The sequence below is a fragment of the Trachemys scripta genome, chromosome 2, assembly GCF_013100865.1.
Source record: "Trachemys scripta elegans isolate TJP31775 chromosome 2, CAS_Tse_1.0, whole genome shotgun sequence".
Taxonomy (NCBI): domain Eukaryota; kingdom Metazoa; phylum Chordata; order Testudines; family Emydidae; genus Trachemys; species Trachemys scripta.
This window is the reverse complement of record NC_048299.1, coordinates 66,452,819-66,476,962: the sequence shown is the minus strand read 5'-3', so window position 1 is coordinate 66,476,962 and position 24,144 is coordinate 66,452,819. Positions and strand designations below refer to the sequence as shown.

The 24,144-nt window shown below is 39.3% G+C and overlaps 1 protein-coding gene across 4 annotated transcripts in view; it reads left to right on the top strand.

The window, feature by feature from the left end:
* Positions 1–24,144, top strand: part of ZNF385D (zinc finger protein 385D) — a 622,231-nt gene that overhangs the window by 378,958 nt on the left and 219,129 nt on the right. The window contains exon 1 of one of the 4 annotated variants that reach the window (XM_034760771.1): positions 5,447–5,681. The exons of the other annotated variants lie outside the window; for them this stretch is intronic. Within the exon in view, the coding sequence (XP_034616662.1) occupies positions 5,660–5,681 (22 nt within the window). The 5' untranslated portion in view covers positions 5,447–5,659. Of the gene's footprint in view, positions 1–5,446; positions 5,682–24,144 lie in introns of those variants that run through there. 4 annotated transcript variants of the gene reach the window in all.

Genomic DNA, 24,144 nt, shown 5'->3' with positions numbered 1-24,144 from the left:
ACACACACACACACACACACACACACACACACACACACACACACACACACACACACACACACACACACACACACTTCTCCTTTAATTTAACCTCAGGGGATTAGTTAGGAATTACAAAATCTATGTTATTTTGTAGTAAAAATGCCATATGTCTTAAACTATTCCAGATGGCTTCAAAGTAAAAACAAACCAAACTTCTAGCCAATGTATTAAGTGTATTTGACTTCAGGCACAAATTTATGATCACTTGGAAACACTTCCAATTACTTTTGGATTCTTGCAAAATTGTGGCTTGGTTACTCTTCTTTCTGCACTGTTGTTGTTATGGCATAAATAATAATAAAATGTTCATTATCCATAATGTTCCCCCAGCCCCAATTTGCTTAAATTCTACTCAGTTTACCTTGAAGAGTTTTTTTTTTTTTTTTTCAAAGGGAAACAAAGAGATTCCGTGTGATTTGGGCTGCTGCTTCCATTTTGTTTTCAGATTCAACACAGTACATTTCTGTTGTTCATGGTTGTCTGTGCACAATAGATGAAATTTATTTTGAGAAAAATTGGAACCCTCTCAGGTGTATAAGATCTTTTAACCTTCTATACGAGACACACAAACTGATAATGTTGTGTCACTGGTGTCTTTTGTTGCACGTTATTACATTTCTGCCAACAAAGAGTCCCTGGATGTGCTTCTGCATTCACCTTAAAAAAAAAAAAAAAGTGTGGTAAGCCTCTCAGATTGAAATTCCTCAAAGCCAACCAGTAAGAATCTTGATATAAATCTATTATTGGTTGCTTCCTGGGATAATTCAAAACCAGAAGAGAGGTTTCCAGGAATCAGCAGGCACATTAATTTTATTAAATATTAATCAATGTTTGCAGTAGACATGTCTGCAAGTAGTTTTAGTTCCCAACATGGGGGCAGTATGTAAACTAGAACTAAAATGTGTGTGAAAAGAGTGGGATCAAAGTTAGAAAACAGGATGGTAGAGCATATACCTTACCAAGGGCTGTATTGTGGCTTTGGTCCTGAGCATAGGGCTGGGCCACCCCAGGAGAGAAACAGGGCACAAATTATGTCTTTGGGAAGTATAATTCCGAGCCTACTCTCCCTTGTTCTAGGCAGGTTGTAACATGCTGCTGACCTATACCTGCAGGAAATTATAACACCTCTGTGCCAGCTCAGCTCTGCTGGTCTATGTATCAGAAGGGGAGAACCCAGGGTTTTCCCTACCTGCCCACTAGCTTATTCCTGCATGCCCAGACGCCTTGTCTGAGTAGTGTACCCACGGGCATAAGGAAGGTTCTGACTTACTTTATGACCCTGCATAGCTCTGTGCAGTAGAGTCCTAAATGCTTGTCCTAAAACACCAATCACCGAAGGTTAAAATTACTGCACCAAATCCTGTTTTCCTTTGTAGCCATGCAATTCCATTCTGGGATCAGAATTTGGCCTGTGTTTGTTGGAGCTCTGATGCTTTCTGCAATTTTTTGGGAATTATACATGTGGTGAAAGCATGATTTTGCCCAAAGTATGTGAATTTGGACTATGGAAGCTTGCCATAAGGAAAGACCAGCCTCTTCCCTTGCATCTGCTCCATAATGGAAATGCAAAGTTACTTAAATAAAATATCCAGTTCTCTTATGGCTGTTTTTGATTATAGATTTTCTTTGTTTATACAACAAACATATACTAACTGGAGTGACAGTTTTAACACATTAGAATATAAAAGTGAAAATAATCATCCGAACTGTATCTGTACTAAAGATGAGTTTTAAAAGGGACAAGATCCTCTAGTGGTGTAAATCAGCTAGGCTCCATTCACTTAAACAGAGCTACAGTGCTTTACACCAGCTGAGGATCTGACCCAAGATACATGACAATTTACGATGACACAGGCAGCATTGCACATTAAGCAGCTGTTTAGAATGAGGAGGTGATGGCTTCTGTGCCGGCAACTAAGACGCAAATGCTACTGTGGTGATCTGCCCCTTTAACTATTTGGGCACTATGTACTCACCAGGTGCAGAGCCTCACTTTCGTTTGTCCCAGTTCATTGCCAGAAAAATAAAGCGACCACAGCAAATAGCTGTGTTACTATCAACTTCCCCTATGTCTATAACCTTTGCTTAAGGTTACCAGATAGCAACTGTGAAAAAAAGGGTTGGGGGTGTGGGGGGGTAATAGGCGCCTATATAAGAAAAAGTCCCCAAAAACAGGACTGTCCCTTTAAAAACGGGACGTCTGGTCACCCTACCTTTGCTGTTAGGTCTAAATATAACAGCTACCTCTACCTTCCTTGGTGTAGAGAGTCCTCCTTCAGCATGCTCAGTGTAGTTTTGCTGTGCAAGATGGAGGCTGGATCTGGGACCTCCTGTAACCTAAAGATCTGCAGAGATGTTGGGAACAGGCAAGGCTAGGCCAAGAGTAGAGTTGGAGGATTTGCCATTGGATAGATCCTCTGGTCTTTTTACCCTTGAGTAAGTCTGCTGATGATCTGTGAGGATTCCTTCCCCCTCCTCCAAAGTTGTCACCATTTCTTATCTGAAATACTTAGACTGGACATCAGGAACCACATTTTCTGCTACAGGTGAAATATATTCCCCTGTACAAAGAAGAAGCAAATGAGTGAGTGAGAATGACTTTATAGTCTGGTGATTAGGGCACACCCCGTGGGAGGTGGGAGACCAAAGATCAAGTCCCCAGTCTGGTGAATATTTAATTATTTATACATAGTGGGAAAGCTTCAATAGGACAGGCTGAAAGAAACCTATGCCAGAATATCCTGTACCTCACTGGTCAGGGCCCTTGCTTGCAAAGTTGGAAACTCAAGTTCAAATCCCTGTCCTGCAGAGGGGGGAAATTGAACCTTGGTTGCCCACATCCCAGGTTGGTGCTTTATCCACTGGGTAAAGGTTATAAAGGAGGCTTCCATTACCTCCTTCTCACCTTTTGTGAACCTAGCCCTTTGTTTCCTTTGCTTTTGTATCAAAAAGTGCCTGGAAACACAATGGAATGGTTCATTTTTAATCAACCAAAACATTTTGTTTGACCCAAAATAGTTTTTTGTTGACTTTTCAAATTGCCCATTTTTTGGAATACTTGGGTTTTGTTTAGGTCAAACTGAATTTTTTTCCTTGATTTTTTTTTTTTTTTTTTTAGCTCTGCCAGAGGAAAAAAAGAGGTATTCATCCAGGTTTAGCCACGACCGCGATGCAGGGCTTTCTTGTCATGAAATTCATACCATGGCCCTTCCCTCCTCCAGACTGCCCTCAACTCTTTTGGCCTTTGTGGAGGTAGCATGGAACCCAGTCAAGTCTTGTACAGGATGTAGAGTTCCCTTGCATGCCTAGTATATAGCCACCATCTACAACTGAACTTTGTTTGGCTCCTTTGATGCTAGAATAATTTCACCCTAAGTAATTGGACCTCATAAAAACTGAACTTAGTGTAGTGTAGAGGTTTTAAGGATAAGAAGTGGAGCTTTAAATTAATTATACCATTAATGATCTGGATGATGGGATGGATTGCACGCTCAGCAAGTTCGCAAATGACACTAAGCTGTGGGGGGAGGTAGATATGCTGGAGGGTAGAGATAAGGTCCAGTGACGTAGACAAATTGGAGGATTGGGCCAAAAGAAATCTGATGAGGTTCAACAAGGATAAGTGCAGACCGACTGGCTAAGCGGCAGTTCTGAAGAAAAGGACCTGGACAAGAACCTGGATGAGAGTCAACATGTGCCTTGTTGCCAAGAACACTAACAGCATATTGGGCTGCATTAGTAGGAGCATTGCCAGCAGATCGAGAGAAGTGATTATTTCCCTCTATTCGGCACTGGTGACGCCTCATCTGAAGTATTGCGTCCAGTTTGGGCCCCCTCCCACTGCCCACTACAGAAAGGATGTGAACAAATTGGAAAGAGTCCAGCAGAAGGCAACGAAAATGAATAGGGGGCTGGGGGACATGACTTATGAGGAGAGGTTGAGGGAACTGGGCTTATTTAGTCTGCAGAAGAGAAGAGTGAGGGGGCATTTGATAGCAGCCTTCAACTACCTGAAGGGGGGTTCCAAAGAGGATGGAGCTCGGCTGATCTCAGTGGTGGTAGATGACAGAAGAAGGAGCAGTGGTCTCAAGTTGCAGTGGGGGAGGTCTAGGTTGGATATTAGGAAAAATTATTTCACTAGGAATAGTGAAGCACTGGGATGGGTTACCTTGGAAAGTGGTGAAATCTCCATCCTTAGAGGTTTTTAAGGCCTGGATTGAAAAAGCCCTGTCTGGGATACTTTAGTTGGGGTTGGTCCTGCTTTGAGCAGGGGGTTGGGCTAGATGACCTCCTGAGGTCTCTTCCAACCCTAATCTTCTATGATTCTATGATATCTGTCATCCTCTTGCCTGTGGCATGAAAACATTTATCCCATTAGATCCCATTATAATGAGATAAACACTTCAGTATACTTTCCTTTGTTATTTTTAGTTTATTTTTATTTATTTATCTTAAGTGTATTACTAGTGAAAGATGCCATACTGGCAATACACAAAGACACTGTCCTTTACTGATCCACAGAACAGACTCAGTACATACAGAGGCATGGACAGTGCAGCCTCACCAGTGCTGCTAATGTGCATCAAATCTAACCTGAGGCATGACTTCTAGGGCAACAGGGTATTTCATTATCTATGTCTTCTGTCTTTCTTTTGGAGACTGCCAACAAAGATGCCAGTTGTAATAGCAGCTATGATCATGCGGGGATCTGTCTATTAGGACCCAGCTTTGTATCACCACATTTGTCACAGAGACAACAAACTAGCCATCAACTGCTAATGACTTACCAACCTGGACAGGACCTTGAGAACTAGAGGTGAAAGGTTCTTAACCTCATTATCAATCTTTTCTGCCATCAAGTTTGTCTCTTGCATTGTTATTTATGGGCAGAAATCATAGTTTGAACAATCATTTGAGCACAACTGTATTTCTATTTATGATTTCTGGGTTTTTAAAAATGCAGTTAGAGGGAAACTGAGCTTCAAACAAGACTTGGATGGAAACATCTATTTAACCTTTTAGGGGCTCATTCTGCAAAGTGCCAGCCACCTTCAGATCCCATTTAGGTCCGTGGGAACTGAGGGCATTCAGTACCCTTCCGGATTGTGCTCTTAGTGAGGAAAATATGTTAACGATCTACGTGCTATCCTTTCCCACCTATTACATAATTGACCATACTATGTCACTGAGTGCATTTATTACACACACACACACTCGCCAAACAGTATAAGATTTTAAGATTATTTTTTGAAGCCGAGATTAGTTAAACCAGGACATTAGAACACCCCAATGGGAGCTAGTTAAAGAAAAAATCTGTTTGTTGTACTCTTAGTACTGATGTCACAGGCACAGCAAGGACATGACAAGGAGGAGTCAGATTACAGTAAGAATGGGCAGTGCAGCATGCAGCCAGAGTAAACGCTAAATCAGACCGGGATTGTATCAGGGATAAGACTGCCTGCAAAGCACTCATCCTGAGGAGGCACACTACTCACTCACTGTTCCTATGCTGGGAAATTTCCACGCAATGTAGAATGAAAGAGCTCTGTTTTACATGTCAGCTCTGTGCGGGAGCTAATGCTGAATACACAGCGGTGGGATTCTGACTGCATGATTAATGAGAAACATCATGTATTTTGGTAAGTGTTAACTATGATGATGTAATTCTGCTTCTGCTCATATCTTATCAATAGGAGTAATTATTTAAAATTTTAGATGCAAGAACATTTCATGCTGGCACGCACCTAAAACTGACAACTAGAAAACCACATTGGTTGTGCAGTTTAAAAAGGAACCTATTGTCTTAGAAAGGATTCTGTTTGAATGGGTTGTGGCTTAGTGTTAGCTGCTGAAAAAAAATGAACTCACCCTACAGTTTGTTTTAAATGAACTTGTGTTTCGTCTGCTTAGGGGGGATGAAGATTTGATGTGAAGCGTGGGAAGTTACAGACGAACTTAATGAAATATATAAGCTACTATTGCATGGTTTATGGTTGGAAGTCTCAGTAAGTATTAGGTTATCATTCAGCATTTTGCTCTAAGAATTCTAAGACTGAAAGGAGAAACAATGCTTTATTTGCAATGGTATGTTTACCGAGTACCCTGCACTTTGCAGATCACAGCTATGGGGCTGGCTGCTAGCATACCATGAAATACATGTTATTTTAAGCCTTTAGAGGTCTCAGAACTGTTAAATATTTGTGCAGAGTTTAGTTTCGTGGCTTGGTGGAAATCTTCCTTAGGTTTGCAGCTGAACTGGCTGCATACCCAAAAACATGCTGGATCTTGGATATGTGTTACTAATGTAGTGCTGCAATACAGTGCTGGGATGTACAATCACACTGTAATACTGCAACTTAATGATGGAAAATGTTTTTAAAAATGTGACGAAAGGGAGGAAAAGCCTATCCTTTTATATTTGAAGTCTTATGCAACATTGGTATTAATGTATTGCTGCACAATATCTATTAATGAACAGAACTGGAGGATTTCTGGGACATTCAGCAGCTGTCTCTGTTTCCTTAAATATTAAATCAACAGTTCACTTTAAGCTTAAAGTATTTCTTTGATATTATGATTGACTATGAGTGTGATACTGTACATAGTAGTGGGGTTTTCGTGTAGCCATTATTTCCTTATTTTCTTTACCGTCCTTAAAAATATAGGGCCCCCAACTTATTTACTAAAGATGACATCCATCAGTTGCCTTGAAAGCAACTGTGATTTTGCTGTAAATTGTCGTAATAGAAAAGATATTTTAAAGGCAGAAGTAGCCACCTCCAAAGATTAATTTCCTCTAATATATCCTCAGAAGAGTGGGAATAGATCACTTATGTACATTGGCTGAACTATTGTTTATGCAATAAACATTTTAGGTTTGAGTGAATTGGATAATTTTGATTGTCTCCTTATGATTAAAAACATGCTTTTTTTTTATTTGGCTTGTTTTTATATCACTGCAAGTGCTTAATGTTTTCTTTGCAGTAAGCTTTGCATTGATTGCCTGCTTAGTTGTGGTAAGACTTTCTGGTTGATTGTAGTTGTAAGGGTTAGAAGTATTGGGTAGAGGTCAGCTGTACTATCTTAAATTAAAATGTATCTGCTGTTTTAATGACATTTTCATATCTATGGAACATGGGTTGGTCAGCGTTTACTAATGTTTTGCCATTCCAAACTGGGTGTACTGCCCAGTGATTCACATGGTAATTTGTTTAATTGTGTAATTCAAGTTTTTAATGGGGAAAACTGAAATGTGACCTGCTTCATAGGAAACCTCTCTTCTGAGGGTTCAACTAAAGTTTCTATTACGCAAGTTTTCAGTATGCTTTGTTCAGCCTGAAACTTCAAGTAACATTAGTATAAAACTGGCTTCCTATTTTCCTCCTTTTGGGTAACAAACCATGCTCTCGGGGGGAATGACACATTCATCTGCAGCTATTCTAGGCGGTCTCATACTCCAACTGTCAGAAACCTAAAAGTTCACCTGCCCTTGTAGAGTATTGTACTGGTACTGAGCAATACTGCACAAACCCAAGTGAAGGCAGAGCAGTGTGCATCACACACACACTAAGACCTAAAATTGAACCTTGTGCTCTATCCACCATTTACACAAAATAGACATTTTATAGTTTACGCTTAATTTACTGTAGTATTTTTTTTATTTTGCTTCCAACTTTTTAAAAAAAATCTTTCTTGCTGCTGTTTCTTTTTGAATGTCTATTAGTGTGATGTTAATTTACTTTCAGACTAAAATAGGGGGGGAAACCCTCCTCGGATTGCAGGTGTGTATGTACATGTTTTACTTGCTTCATTAGGCCTTACCAACTAATTGGTGCTGATGTAAGGTAGCATGATGGTAGAGCATGTCCTATGCTGGGTGCCAAGTAAATATTAAAAAATTCCCATGAAAAAAATCTAAACCCTTTCCCTCTGGAAATATGAGTTTTACATAGTAAATATCCAATGATTGAAATAAGCCTATATGAAGCACTGTCTCTAAAGTTCTCTTCTATCAAAGCCAGGTTACTGAATGCAGAATAAGTCAATAACTGTGCACTTTGCTATATTTAAACCTGCAATACCCAAGAAAATTTTGTGTAGGTATTGTATATATAGATCCACTCTATAGTGTAAAACTTAGCTTTCAAACGATCGAACTAATGGGCGCTCTTAATGACATAAGCTACACTCTTGTTTCTATTGGAATTTCAATACAGTGATTTCAGGAACTGTTAATTTTCACTCACTGTGCTGCAATGTAGAGTCTGCTGTTCAGTCACTGTGGATACTTGTGTTACCTATTCTACTGACTGTGCATTCAACATTTTGAGTTGAATATGAGTTGTGGAATTAAAATAAAAAGCAAACCACAACCTGGCAGTGTATATGGAGTTTGTGGAAACTAAATGAAAATAGTAAATACTCATGAAGTATTTTGTAACTAAATATTTTACACTGTTTTAAAAAAAATTTTTTTTGCCAAAGATGATTATCATGTTAATAATTTAGCAACCAATAAAAGTCTCTGTTGTGAACTTTCTCCACAGATTAGAGAAGAGAGACTGTGGGTGGTTGTCAGTGTCACAGAGCTGATGTTGCAAAGTGGTAACAGGGGATCTGCTCCAGTTCTGTGCCGTAATTTCTGGTTAAGGCAGAAGCATTGTTATGACTGACAGATTATTTGCTCCTGTATGCCAAGTCTGTTTTAAAAAAAGGTCCAGTTTGGGATTGCTACCACAGCTTAGCTCCCTCTCCTAGCACCATGCATTTATTTCACACCAGCATGATGATATGGGCCAGTGAGTAGAGCCTGCTTATTTTAAAGCACCATTGTAATGGTCATTGTTGCTGCTGGTTGGGTCAAAATATATATTTGGGTCAAGGTGGTTGGGTCTAGATGTGATGTGAAGTTCATTCTTTTCAGGCAGGAGATGAAGCCGCCGGGAGGGCATTTTAAGAGGGTTATACGTGGTTGTGAGCTAGCAGCACATTACATGATTGTCAACCAGGGGATACGCTGCAGTGGTATTGCAGTTCAGGGACCGTGAACACTGTTCCTGAGAATCCAGTAAACCTGCAAAGGAATGGAGGGAAAGATTTTTAAAACAGATTAACACAAACTTTAATTACAAATGAAAAAAGTGGAACATTTTGCAGTGATGTGTGCCTGATTGAAGGTGGAGATAATATTCTGTAAGGGTCAAATTAATAAATAAATAGAAAAAATCCCTAATTCTAGGCAACCTGAAATTCCATCACATTTCTGTTAGCACATTGGCTATTTCCAGGTCCAGTTTTATTTTCCAGCAAACGTAGTATTTTGTCTGCATTGACGGTACCACTCTGAGTATCACTTTTTACTCCTGGAACAATTTCTTGAAAGAGAAATTCATATTGGATGAGTCATGATGGAAAAAATGCTCCCGGAATCTCACAGGCTCTTTAAAGAAAATACATATTGTAAAAAATGAAATAAATCTTTCACAGCAGTTTTAGTGAAAACATTTTAACAGTTGCCAATTTGTTTTTAGAAGGTTGTGATGTATATGCTAGATTACATATAGCAGAGTCCTCCCTCACTAGTTCTGTTTCATCCTTCCTTACATGAAGATAATCAGTGAGCATCTTTAAGATCACACTTCTAAAAAATGTAAAAAACTATTGATACTGGGTTATGCACTGTACTGTAGTTTATTACCAGCCATATCCAATATAAAGTGTAGTTAATATATAAAGAATGCTGAATATGACAGAAGAATGTAGTTGAGAAGAGTCAAAGTATAGTCTCCTGAAATCTAAAGAAGCCTAATATTTATACTGAGAACTTTACAGTGTATATGTCTTTACAGAGTATTCGTCTTCTGGAAAGTGAAGTTCATATCTTGAAACTTGAAGAATCAATTAACACACAAATACATAAAATAATAATAATTATAAATCCTGCTAGATACTTACCCAGTGCTGTGGTGTGTTCTATGTCTCCATCCAGATATCATGAAAGCTGGTTGTTAAAAGTTTCTTTAACTGGCTGCAATATACTTATGGAAATGTGGCGTGTGTCTATTTGAGACATAAGTTCCCAAATTCATGAGAAATTGTGGGCTCCCAAGGTTATCCCTTTGTAGAGGGCATAATTGTTCCAAGAACAAATTCAAAATTTAAATTCTTGCTTTCTTGCTTCATTAGAGAACATTTGGTCACAGCTGCTTTTGACTGCACCTCCCTTAACAGCAAATGTGTTTGTGTGTATTTGCTTTAACTGTGATGAATGGAGTTTTCCTTGTTTCGGGCCCAATCATATATCCTGCTCAGGAGAATCTCTCACTGCTGTTACACAATGCAGGGTCAGACCCATAGCATCCAGCTACCATCTCTCACTTTTCTTAGTTCTATCTCTATGTAGGATTCATAATTTTTTTTCTTCCTAATGATATTTAATACAAATTCTTTATCATAAAATACTTTAAAATAGGAATGTAGCATTTGACTCCAGAATTCTGTTTGAGTCATATGGCTTCTACTTCTATGTCTCTGTGTTGAAATAAAAAATATATGAAATTTTTATTATATGGTGTAGCCTGTTCGCAATTATAGAAATTCTTGCAGTTGCAAAAACGTTATCAGGTTACAAGAAGCCTTTCAAAGCCTCTGGCTCTCATTATGGCAGAGAGAACAGTGATAAAAAAGCAGAAATGTATTTGGACTTTGATCTTGAGAAAGGGAATGTTTCAGTTTGGTATTGGACCATGAAAAGTTCTTAAAAAACAGCAAAGGTCATACAGTCTTTATTTTTAAAAAGGGGTTATTACATATCATTTACTGCAAAGATTAGTTTTGCAACTGAATTTCACAGTTGATTGGTAGCATTAAGGGAAAATGCAGCATAAGAGGTTGGCTAAAAATATCAAAACCTAAAGTGCTTGAGATCCTAGTTGAGTCAAATTGCTAGGGTTGAAAATGGGAAGAAGCTTTGCTCTCTTGCAGCATTAATTATTATATAGCAGAGCCACATATTGTAAGTCCGCCTGTATTGAGCACAAACACTGGGTTTGCTGGGATTTGAAAAGATATTTCTTCAAAATCTATACGGGGCTGCAAAATCTAATATATATAAAATATTCTAGCTCCATGTAGCACCCACATCTCTTCACCCCTTTTATTGTCCTCTTATCTCTCATTTTGCTTCATTTAAGGCTAACGCAATCATAAATGTGGGATGGAAAGACACTAATCAAGAGAGTTTAGACTCAAGTTCTTGCCAATGTCAAAGGAAAAACAAACATAATTGCAGTTTGAAATTTGGATTATTAGGGACGTTACTGTGTCCTTATAGCATCGTGAATACATCTGCCCTGTGTCTACCTTTATGCTTAGAAGCTACGATGATTAGAAGCTTCTATAATTTTGAAAGAAGTTAAGACTTCTGTAGTAGATGTTTATGGCTTTTAAATAAAGGTGTTTGTTAATTTTTCACTTTCCAGTTTAGTTAGGCTAACAACTGTTTAAAAATATAAGCACTATGGTTATAACATTCTATTCAATCTGTTTATTTTTTAAACAACTGGACGGAATGGTCAAATCAATGGTTTGGAAATTAAGGGAAAACAGTCGTCATTGTAGGGTCAGACTTGGATAGTCTTCCTCAAGTTGAGTAACACCTCACTCCATATCTAGTCACATTGATTTCAAAGTCTAGAATCAGAATCTTGCTGTCTTCAAATACAGCTGAAAAAGCTCCTTGGTATTTTATAACTTATGGTACCTTGATCTTGGAGGCAGAGTTACAAGAGACACAATAATGAGATCACCTTGCAGTGTCTTCTTACTCTATGTATGACCAGTTGATATTTTAGTGGGATGCATCAGAATCCAGAGGCTTTGGCTTATATTGAGAATTTGTATTTCATATAGTGAACGTATTCTACATAGAATAAAAGGAAATTGGGAAACATATTGCTCTTGTTTTCCTTCATAACACAATGTAGATCACAAAGGGCTAGTTTGGGAGAAGTCTATCCCACTATTATAAAAATCTGCTTTACCAAGATTTGAAGAAACAAAGCAATGGTTGAGTTTAAATTAATGTTTAATTTCTACTCCATCAGTGTTTGCATTTTTTTTCCTGTCCTGAAAACTACAGAGGCAGATTCCAGATCGTTCAAATGTTAAAAGCCATGGAATTATTGTTCAGTTTCTTTTGTTCTTGTTGACCTTGTTTACTCACTGTTTGTTTACTATGGAGTGCGGTAACTTATGAGGACAGAAGGAAATAATGGCTGTGTTTTCCAATACTGTTACCCATCTTTGTGTTAGGGATCAATATTTTAAAAAGCAGAACCTTGACAAGATCTGTAGTTGTAAATGCACAAGGGACAAGAAAAATAAAAGACTAGCCTTGGCACCACAGTTGAGATCAGTGCTCTTCTTCCTAAGCCAAGACATTTGTCACTAACAACTTGAGACTGTATTGTCTGTATAGTCCAATGTCTAACAAATGAGTTTTTGTTTGCCAGTATTTACCTGTGAAAGTCAATCCACTCACCTTCTCTCAGGACCAGCCACTTATCAGAAGCATTTAGTCTGTCCGATAAGTGACTATTATATAGCAAGCACAGTGTTTTCCTATTATTATTGGTAAGTGGTGCTGATAGAAGCAGCCAGTTCTTCAAAGATATGGGTTATGTGAGCTTGTCTGCTGCTGAGAAGCACTAAAAACAGAAACAACCCCTCCTCAGTACAGCATGTGTTGTTTTTGGTAGCCATAGTTTCAGCCATAAGGAATACTACTACTACTACTAATATTAATAATAAAAAATAATAAAAAACACACCTAAACGTTTCTCAGAAATGCACAGCTTACTCTTGCAGTTTACAGGTCCAGTAAAGATACATTCTTACAAGCCAAACAGGCTGTAGAATGGGGAGTATGTTTGTGTATGTGTGTGCCACAAAGTATTTTCATTCTGTTTCTCCATTCTGTCTCTCTCTCTCTCTCTCTCTCTCTCTCTTTCTCTCTCTCTCTCTCTCTGAAGGAATGCCGGGCAGGCAAGTATCGGTGCCCTAGGGCTATTTTTATGGAATATTTTCAATACCCTGTTACACATTTAGCACCAAGACATGAAGTAATAATTTGACAAACATTGTTCTACTAATCCTGACCACAAACTCTATACCCTGCAATACTGAGTATTTAATCTACCATGCCACATGCGGTAGTGTGTCATTTACACTAACCACATCATAATATTTCCTTTCTATTGGACCAAATCCTGAGAGGTGCTGAGTACTTGCAATTCCTATTGGCCATTACAAGATGGCATACATACTCTCCCTTTTTTTTCCTGAGAGACCATGAACTAACTCCTTTTTTAAATGAGATTTTTAAATCTCTTTTTTTTTCCAGATGGGCTATTGATTTTAATTTATAGTTTTTATAGTGATTTTAACTGTTGCTTTGATCTTGCATGTTTTTAGTCTTGGACTGAATAGTTGTTTTATTCTAGCCCACCAATGATATTTTGTACATTGATGAAACTGGACAGATACTGAGGGGTGACAAGCAGCTACCCAGCATTTAGGATTCTCACTGAATGGGCGCTTTTAGAACCAGCAAGATGCTCAACGTCCCTCAGGATTTGTCTCAGAGTGCAGCATGTTGTGGAAGTAAGTCTAGTCAGACCTATAGAAGTGGGATTAGTGTTCTAGTGCAGACTGCTGGAGTTCTGCTAATAACTCTCTCCAGGCACATCACTAGTTTCCAGCAGAGCTGGGGTTCACAATTTATAATCCAGCGGCTGTACAGGGACACATCATGGTACTTACGTAGCAGATATAAAACGTACTTTACAATAAAACAAACATAGATTAAAAAACTGAGAACACATACAAAAACCCCAGCAATTAAAGTCACTGTAAAACCCAGGAATGCAATCAAAATGCAGTTCCAGAAGGCCACATGAAATAAAAGAAAAAGAAATCTACCTTAAAAGGGGTTAAAAGTGCCCTGTCCTTCGTAGAGCAAAGCAGAAGGTAAACCCTATTACAGCTCCGGGTCTACAGAGGCAAAAGGATAGAGTGATAACCCACTTGCCCCTGTAAGACTCAGGTCACCACAAAAAATTGATTAATTTTTCCATTAATGACTAATTGGGCACATCACTATGGTCAGTTGCAAAGATCAGCATTTAGAGAAGAAAATTAATTTAAATCGTCTAGCATTACCCTCATGAAGGCAATGTACGGTGACGTTGTACATCACTGTTGACACCTAGACAATAATACATAAAGGTCATTGACGTCTTTACATTGTTTATGCTTTTACCACCTACATTTTATTCTAAAATAGAAATGTGAACAAACTGAAGTGAATCCAGTTGGTGAGAGGAAATTATCTTTAATATAGAGCTATCACCGTTAACAGTATATTCCAATGGGTACCACTAGAACTGGGTGGACATTTCCCATTAATATTCCAACAAATATTTAACTGAGTTTGCTATGACTGTGTTCTCGCAACTTTTGTGATTGCTTTCTGTGACTTTCTAGCCAGATAAGTTTCCTAGCTGGAACATTTCACAGAACCAGCAAATTGTAATGAAATGTTATGTAATATTTGCAGAAAACTAATTTTAATTTTATAATAAAATCAAGAAAAATGATTTTAAGATTCATCCAGGCATGAAACAGAAATTATGCCATATGACCTTGGTGTCCAATCAACAAAGCTTGAATGCTGAGTATCAGATACTTTGCAACAAATGGGATTTCAAACACAAGCAGCAAGTTAAGAATTATTTGGTGCATATTCTGGCATTTTAAATACCTTTAAGAAAAATCACAAACAAAAATAAATCATATCCATCAGATGTTATTAGCCCAACTCTAGGAAGCTAAAAGTGAGATGAGTATCACAGTATTCCACAATATATAGAATAGTAGATACAGTGATCACTGTTAAAACTTTCCAGGTTGCCTTAAATAAATACAGTTGTTTCAATATATACAGTATTTTTCAATTAGACCACAGTAAGTACCATATCTGGAACTTTAGGTAATACTGCAAATACTTGGGTAGCCTCATCAGTTCATCTAAAATAAAACTGGTTTTTAAGGTTGACCACTGCATGGGGTATGTGGCAACAGTTGGCAGATACCTTTCTGATACAAAATAAGCTATTAATCCTTGGAGTCCTTAGGTAAAAGGGCAGCTTTCTATGTTGGATTTGATTTCTAATGAAAGAGTCCTTCTCTTCAGCAATAGGGGAAGTATTGGGAGGAGGAAATAATCATTATTTGTAATGAACTATAGACTGTGTTGGAAAGAGATGGCTTCAAATCAATTCTGCACATTGTACCTAATCCTGCAGTCCCTGAGCAGGCAAAACTCCCATTGGCTCCAGTTGAATGGGAAATTTGCTTTTGTTGGGAACGACGGATCAGGGCTACTCTAATTAAAGTGATTGTAAAATAATTGGTAACAATTGTTAAGCATTGTAGCTTCAGTACAAATGTTTAAAATGTTAATTGAATGTTCTTTAAAGATCCTGAATCGATGACCTAGAGACTGAAACCCCTCATTTCTATAAAGATAAAGTTGTCTATAATAAAAGCTTTTCTGTCTATAGCCCTCCTGCCTGAGTACCTTAAGATTTTATTGTGGGGTGATCCATGTTTAATGGTAAGATGGTAGTTCAGTTTCCATGCCTGTTAAAGCTTTGGGCCCCTGTGCTGAGATTACCAATGCATAACAAATAGTGCCAATTGGGCTGGGTTTTGACTTTGAGGAAGTGACTTCAGACAGCAAATCATTTTTGAAAAGTCCACAAGCAACTTTGAAATCACAATAAGTTTCAATGATTATTACTATTCATGATTTTATCTGTTCCAAGCAACAGTTCAACCCAAGTCACATTTGACCTACTGGCAACAATCTGAAAGACTCCATGTAACTTTTTAAGACATCTGAATCATTCACTTCCCCACATAAATATATATTCCTGTATCATTGCCTTCCATTCTCTTAAAATCTGAAAACTAATGTTATTGCCCTTTTAAAAATGTTATACGTAGTAAAGAGTGATCTTTTTTTCCCTTTGCTGCTTATGAGCAGGGTCCAGTTCAGCTGCCCTTACTCACAAGAGTAGTCCTGATTGAAACCAGTTAATTTCAATGGGGAAAATTACCAGGTTATGACTTCACATATGTAAGGGGTTGCCAGAATGGGTCACGCTGGCTTTTTCTTATTTGTTGATCAACATTATTGGTGTTATCATTAAATATATCAATTCACTTCAGAGAACAGACTCTGTTGGTTATCTGGTGCTTCTTCGCTAGCTCACAGGCAATAGGTGTAAAGAAAAGCTATTGGTTTACATTTAAAATTTTTTCTTGTAAGCAGAATAGTCTTAACATTTGTCTAATAATGTCACCTGTTTAAGATTACACTTGCAAATCATATAAACACTCATTTTCAGGGGGTTGCAACTCTGCCAGAAAATGTTGTACTTGGATGAAACTTGATTTTAGTCTCCAAACCAAAATTTTAACATTTCCAGTTCTGTGTTTGAAGTGTATTAAAAACATCAACAAAAAAGGGTTTTTTAGTGAGAAAACTGTTTTTACTCATAACCGGAAAGTGGCTTTGACTTTTAAAGGAGTCATTTTTTAAGAGGTTAAGCCATGTTACAGTGCTTTAAAATTTTGTGGGGAGGAAAAATACATCATAGTGGAAAGAGTGTATAACAAGAGGTCCAGGCATGTGCAAAGTGGGAAAAAAAGGTGAAAAATCAAATTAAAGAACAAAAAATTCCCATCTCTCTCTCTCACACACACACACACACACACACACACACACAATCATAGAATCATAGAATATCAGAGTTGGAAGGGACCTCAAGAGGTCATCTAGTCCAACCCCCTGCTCAAAGCAGGACCAATTCCCAGCTAAATCATCCCAGCCAGGGCTTTGTCAAGCCGGGCCTTAAAAACCTCCAAGGAAGGAGACTCCACCACCTCCCTAGGTAACGCATTCCAGTGTTTCACCACCCTCCTAGTGAAATAGTTTTTCCTGATATCCAACCTGGACCTCCCCCACTGCAACTTGAGACCATTGCTCCTTGTTCTGTCGTCTGCCACCACTGAGAACAGCCGAGCTCCATCCTCTTTGGAACCCCCCTTCAGGTAGTTGAAGGCTGCTATCAAATCCCCCCTCGTTCTTCTCTTCTGGAGACTAAACAATCCCAGTTCCCTCAGCCTCTCCTCATAAGTCATGTGCTCCAGACCCCTAATCATTTTTGTTGCCCTCCGCTGGACTCTTTCCAATTTTTCCACATCCTTCTTGTAGTGTGGGGCCCAAAACTGGACACAGTATTCCAGATGAGGCCTCACCAATGTCGAATAAAGGGGACGTTCCTCGATCTGCTGGCAATGCCCCTACTTATACAGCCCAAAATGCCATTAGCCTTCTTGGCAACAAGAGCACACTGTTGACTCATATCCAGCTTCTCGTCCACTGTGACCCCTAGGTCCTTTTCTGCAGAACTGCTACCTAGCCATTCGGTCCCTAGTCTGTAGCAGTGCATGGGATTCTTCCGTCCTAAGTGCAGGACTCTGCACTTGTCCTTGTTGAACCTCATCAGGTTTTTTTCGGCCCAATCCTCTAATTTGTCTAGGTCCCTCTGTATCCGATCCCTACCCTCTAGTGTATCTACCACGCCTCCTAGTTTAGTGTCATCTGCAAACTTGCTGAGAGTGCAGTCCACACCATCCTCCAGATCATTAATAAAGATATTAAACAAAACCAGCCCCAGGACCTACCCTTGGGGCACTCCGCTTGAAACCGGCTGCCAACTAGACATGGAGCCATTGATCACTACCCGTTGAGCCCGACGATCTAGCCAGCTTTCTATCCACCTTACAGTCCATTCATCCAGCCCATACTTCTTTAACTTGGTGGCAAGAATACTGTGGGAGACCGTATCAAAAGCTTTGCTAAAGTCAAGGAATAACACATCCACTGCTTTCCCCTCATCCACAGAGCCAGTTATCTCATCATAGAAGGCAATTAGGTTAGTCAGGCACGACTTCCCCTTCGTGAATCCATGCTGACTGTTCCTGATCACTTTCCTCTCCTCTAAATGTTTCATAATTGATTCCTTGAGGACCTGCTCCATGATTTTTCCAGGGACTGAGGTGAGGCTGACTGGCCTGTAGTTCCCCAGATCCTCCTTCTTCCCTTTTTTAAAGATGGGCACTACATTAGCCTTTTTCCAGTCATCTGGGACCTCCCCCGATCGCCATGAGTTTTCAAAAAGAATGGCTAATGGCTCTGCAATCTCACCTGCCAACTTCTTTAGCACCCTCGGATGCAGCGCATCGGCCCCATGGACTTGTGCACGTCCAGTTTTTCTAAATAGTCCCGAACCACTTCTTTCTCCACAGAGGGTTGGTCACCTTCTCCCCATGCTGTACTGCCCAGTGCAGCAATCTGGGAGCTGACCTTGTGCGTGAAGACAGAGGCAAAAAAATCATTGAGTACATTAGCTTTTTCCACATCCTCGGTCACTAGGTTGCCTCTCTTATTCAGTAAGGGGCCCACACTTTCCTTGATTTTCTTCTTGTTGCTAACATACCTGAAGAAACCCTTCTTGTTACTCTTAACATTTCTTGCTAACTGCAACTCCAAGTGTGATTTGGCCTTCCTGATTTCACTCCTGCATGCCTGAGCAATATTTTTATACTCCTCCCTGGTCATTTGTCCAATCATCCACTTCTTGTAAGCTTCTTTTTTGCGTTTAAGATCAGCAAGGATTTCACTGTTTAGCCAAGCTGGTCGCCTGCCATATTTACTATTCTTTCTACACATCGGGATGGTTTGTTCCTGCAACCTCAATAAGGATTCTTTAAAATACAGCCAGCTCTCCTGGACCCCTTTGCCCTTCATGTTATTCTCCCAGGGGATCCTGCCCATCTGTTCCCTGAGGGAGTCAAAGTCTGCTTTTCTGAAGTCCAGGGTCCGTATTTTGCTGCTCTCCTTTCTTCCTTGTGTCAGGATCCTGAACTCGACCATCTCATGGTCACTGCCTCCCAGGGACAATGTATGTACAGATGTGTATTTTACTTTATATTACATGTTGTCACAGGGATAGTTAGCCCTTTAAGGGGGTGGGACTCAGCTGTACCTTATGCCAGGCTCAGCCTTCCTCCCCATGTGAAGAGAACAAGTCCTGGGATCATGTAGTAGAAGCTTGTGACTGGGAACCAAGGCAACTTAAGTTAAGGAAGAGACAGGAAGGAGCAGAGAGAGAGAGTTCCCTTAACTTACCATTAGAGGCCCTGTGCTAGGCAAAAGGATTTGATTTATATGTTGAGTTCAGGGCTGGATTTAGGGGCAGGTGGTGCCAGGCTTGGGGGGTACTGGGCTTGGGGTGTTGTTTTTGTTGTTGGTGACAAAAGGGAAAATAGAATGTCTGAAGTAAAATGTTTCAGGTCTTCTGTATGTGGATTCATTTTTTACTAACCTCCTAGAATGTTCTGGACCTTTGTAGAATCTCATGGAACCTTCCAGACTTTCTGAGAACTACATTTTCCTTGAACCTCCTAGAATACTGTCAGCCATGCCCTTGCGGGTATATAAGGGGCAAGACAGGCTTATATGACAGAGATAAATCATGCATGCAAATTGTGCATGAAAGTTGTGAAATGGGCTACAAATGCAATACAAAATAGGGTATTCAAAAGTTTAACAAATGGAGGGGGGGGGGCAGCTGGTCTAGGGCTGGTCCTGGTTGAATTTATGTAAAACTGTTTTAATTTGGAGAAATAAAATTCAACTCTAAAGAGAATGGACTGAAATGCTGCTGATACTGGTGGGAGTGATTTTTGATGCACTTGCTGGTGACTTGGCCCACTGTCTTACATATGTTTTCAATATTAGTACCAGAAAATGTGTTCTAATTGACTAGTATGTGTACTGCAATATGAACAATTATCTTCTAATAACCTGAGTAGAAAAACCTATTTATTATTTATGCCAACTGTTAATGTGTGTCTTTCCAATATGTATTTCCAATAGTGCAGGTGGATTCTTGCATCACTGCAAAACAAGGTTCTTCCAGGGTGGATTCAGTCAAAGTTTGGGGCCTATGTCATGTCCGTCTTGGAAATATAGTTGCTTTTTCCATCTTTTTCTTTTTTAATAGCATTTTGTAAAGCAATAAAAGGAAGAGATAAAGTAGATAAAGTATCTAGTTAGATAAAGTAGTTTATGATACAAATTTAACAGAAGAAAGCCCATTCATGCCAAGTCTAAATCTCTGGTCTTGATCCCGAGTCTCAGTTTAGTAGGGAGAATCAATTATGTATTTGTTCTCCCTTCTGTTCCGATTCCTCTCCGTGTTTGGAGACAACCTAATTAAAAATGTTTAATAATTTTCTCCTTTTTTAAAAATGTTCTTTTTAGGTTGCTGCTTTAGTATATTTTAATTACATTGATACTATCATGCAAAATATTATATTATATGGAGATTTTCTGCCATGATCAAATATAGGGTCTGATCCTGCTCCCATTGAGTCCAATGGAAAATTAGCCACTGACTTCAATCACAGCAGGTCTGAGCCTATGTTGCTGTCCCACGTGCAGCATCATACATAATGGCAGGACATGTCAGAAACATAAAGAATTCTCCAATATCAAAATTTTGAGTGTGAAATAGTAGTGCAAATGTCATGTGACTCAAGCAAATCTGGAGTCCTCTGCATGCCATTAATCAGGTCTCTCCCATGTACAATAACTAAGCTTCAGGAGTAGGATAGTGTTGAGAGTCTTGAGCCTAATGCTGGACTTTCAAAATGTAACTTACTGAACACTCTCTCTCTCTCTCTATCTATATGTAAAGGCCTTAATATTAAAGAGATATGACCTTTAAGGGGGGGAATGTTGCCCTGGATTTGAGGGGTGTACATACACCAGATCATCCCATCCTACTCCTTATCAGCTGGCATGGCATAGTTGTTTGGAGTGAGAGGAGCCAGTCCTATAGTATGAGGATGGAAAAAAGAGAATGTGTCCAGAATTAATGTACGTTTGTGGAGAAAGTTGTAGAAATAGTTGATGGAAGACTCTAGTTAAACAAGGAAAGGGGGGAAATTCCCAGGGCATCGAGTTATCCCCACATAGCAGTAAGCCGTACTTCTCAGCAGAAAGCAACTTGTGTACTTCAGTTCAGACCATGTGATACTGGAGCATGACTGCTGATGACAGTCATTTCAATCTCTTGCCTGTGAGCTGCAGTCTCCAGCATATAGGGATACTCTGAGGCTGAAGGTTTGGCAGTATTGCCTGGTCTGGCCTTGGCAACCGTTGGACAGATATCACCCGCTGTGTCAAACTCCCATGCATAACAGGGTAGTTTACTGATGGAATTTGAGCCTGAACTCTGCTATGCCTTGCTTTTGTTGGATTTTCACCACCGCAGTGTTATTTTGCATGTAGCTTTCAGCTTGTGAATACTTCACAGCTCTGTTAGCACAGCTGATGCTTGGCCTAGGACATGGAGATTTGCCTTGCTTCTGCCATTTTTGGAAATGCATATGCTAATATAGTTAAACACCACAGCCATTTGAATGCTTTCTGTGAACTTAAATAGCACGCTAAGTAAGAATTCTCCTGGAAACAAAATGCTGATTTTTTTCTACATGCGGTAGCAACAGAATTTGCATAGCAACACTCAACAGCTGTGTGTGCTGTAGGTCGTCTTAAAATGGGTTAAGTATAATTTAGCTGTCTGAAGAGTATAATAAAGAAATCGTGACCTTCCCCATTTATATTCTATCTTTATCTGGGCATGAGTTCTAACAGATTTTGTCCAAGTACATAACAAAATGGAATAGCTGGCAACATACACACTCAGTCCGCCTTAAATATTGAATCAAATTCAGTCCTGGTGTAAAATAGCAGCAACTCCATTAAAGGCAGTGTAGTTGCACTGACTTATACCAGGTCTAAATTAGGTCCCGGGAATGTGGAAAGAACCAGTCTTCAATTCAGACACAGTTTTGTCACTAGAGCTATGCAAACTTCAGTTGTTTCAATTTGAAGAGGTTTGTGCAAACCTTGTTTTAGGATTTGGATTGGGTTGTTCCACACCTGCTGAGTTTTGATTAGAGTTTCATGTTAAAACAGACCAAAGCATTCACTCAGCTCTGTTATTCCCCAAAACCATAAATCAGACCATGTTTGCTTGCAACTCCAGATTTGTAAACCTGACTTGAGTTTAGGATTTGGAATGAAACAGACAAATTATGCTTAGTTTCTGGTGTCTTAAAGGTTTCAGTATGAAATTTCTACATTGCTCAAATTGACATCTCTAGTAAACAGATTCAGTGAACCACAGTAATTGACCTTTAATTTTATGGGTCAAACTAATCAATTTCATTAAGAGCATCCTTATACTAGGGATGCAGTTGGCCTCTTGTCCCCAAGACCTTTTCTTTGCTGTGAGTGTGATGTTTTTATACCTTTCCTAGATTCAAGAAACATGTTTTCATCTCTGGAATATTCCTGTTTCTTTTTAAGGATGTCATGTAGGAAATAAAAGATGGAAATCTTAATGTATCTTTAAAAGGACACTGCCAGTATGTTGAGACTAAGGATTGACCTAAACTCACATTTCAGGTTTCACCATATGGATTTCCCCAATACATTTTAATCCATTTTTAATACTATGTGACTTGTTAAAGAAGCCAAAATGTCTGATGCTGTAAACAATTTTCTTCCTGTATACTACAATGTAGGTCAATTATTTGGGTTTTTGTTTCACACTTTACATTCACTATCTCTTATGAGGGTTTAATTTATAGTTAATAGGGCAGTAATGTATGCTATTTAAGAACTGATTGTTATGAAACTTTTTGAAGCGCAATCATCTGAAAACAAAATTGGTGCCACTAACGTCGTGCAAACAAAGTTTAGACCCTGGTTCTGCAAACTTACAGGATTAATTTTGTTACTGTGAGTAGTCACTAGAGCTGGACAAATAACTGATTTTTTGGCTTTCTAGAGAGACAAGGTGGGTAAGGTAATACATTTTATTGGACCAACTCCTGTTGGTAAGAGACAAGCTTTCGAACCACACTAAGCTCTTATTCAAGTCTGGGAAAGGAGTTGGCCCAATAAAAGATATTACCTCACCTACCTTATCTCGCTAATATCCTGGGAGTGACACAGCTACAACAATACTGCATATTTGGCTTGCTGGCAATTCTAGGGGAAAATATTGGTTCAACTCAAAGTGAAATATTTTTTTAATTTTTTGGTGAATCAAATGTGTTGACAAAACTTCATTTTGTTTCTGGTTATTTTACAGCTTTTTTTTTTTAAATAAAAGCAAAGGAAATGAAGGGCTAGAGTCACAAAACCAGCAGAGGAGGAGCCCATCCCCCCTCTGTTATATTCAACAGCCCAGTGGGTAGTGCACTTACCTGGGCTGTAGGAGACCCAGGTTTGAATCCTCACTCTAGAGGAGGTACTTGTATCCAGGTCATTGTCTCTCCAGGTGAGTGCTCTAACCACCAGGCTACCGGCGGACAGGTTTCTCTCAATCTCTTCTGTTAAAGTTGTTCCACTTTGTGTAAATAAGTACTCAGTAGGTGTGAAAAAGAGAGAATGATTTTATAGCCTGGTGGTTAAGGCACCAACCTGGGTTCAAGTCTCTGCTCCAGAGTGGAAGTTCCAGCCTGGGTCTCCCACATCTCAGATGAGTGCCCCGACTACTGGGTGTAAGGAGAGTGGCAGTAACACCTCCTCCTTCCTTCTGTTGTTTTGTGAGTGGTGAGGCCTGAGCTCCAACATTCAGATCAGGATCTGATCTGAACTTCTTCAAAGTTCAGGGGTGTTAAGATCAGGGCGGGGGGTTGTACAGGTTCATCACTAATGAAAACACAGATTGATTATTTAATGTACAAAATGCAACTAGCAACAGAGGGTCCTGTGGCACCTTTGAGACTAACAGAAGTACTGGGAGCATAAGCTTTCGTGGGTAAGAACCTCACTTCTTGCATCTGACTTGCATCTGAAGAAGTGAGGTTCTTACCCACGAAAGATAT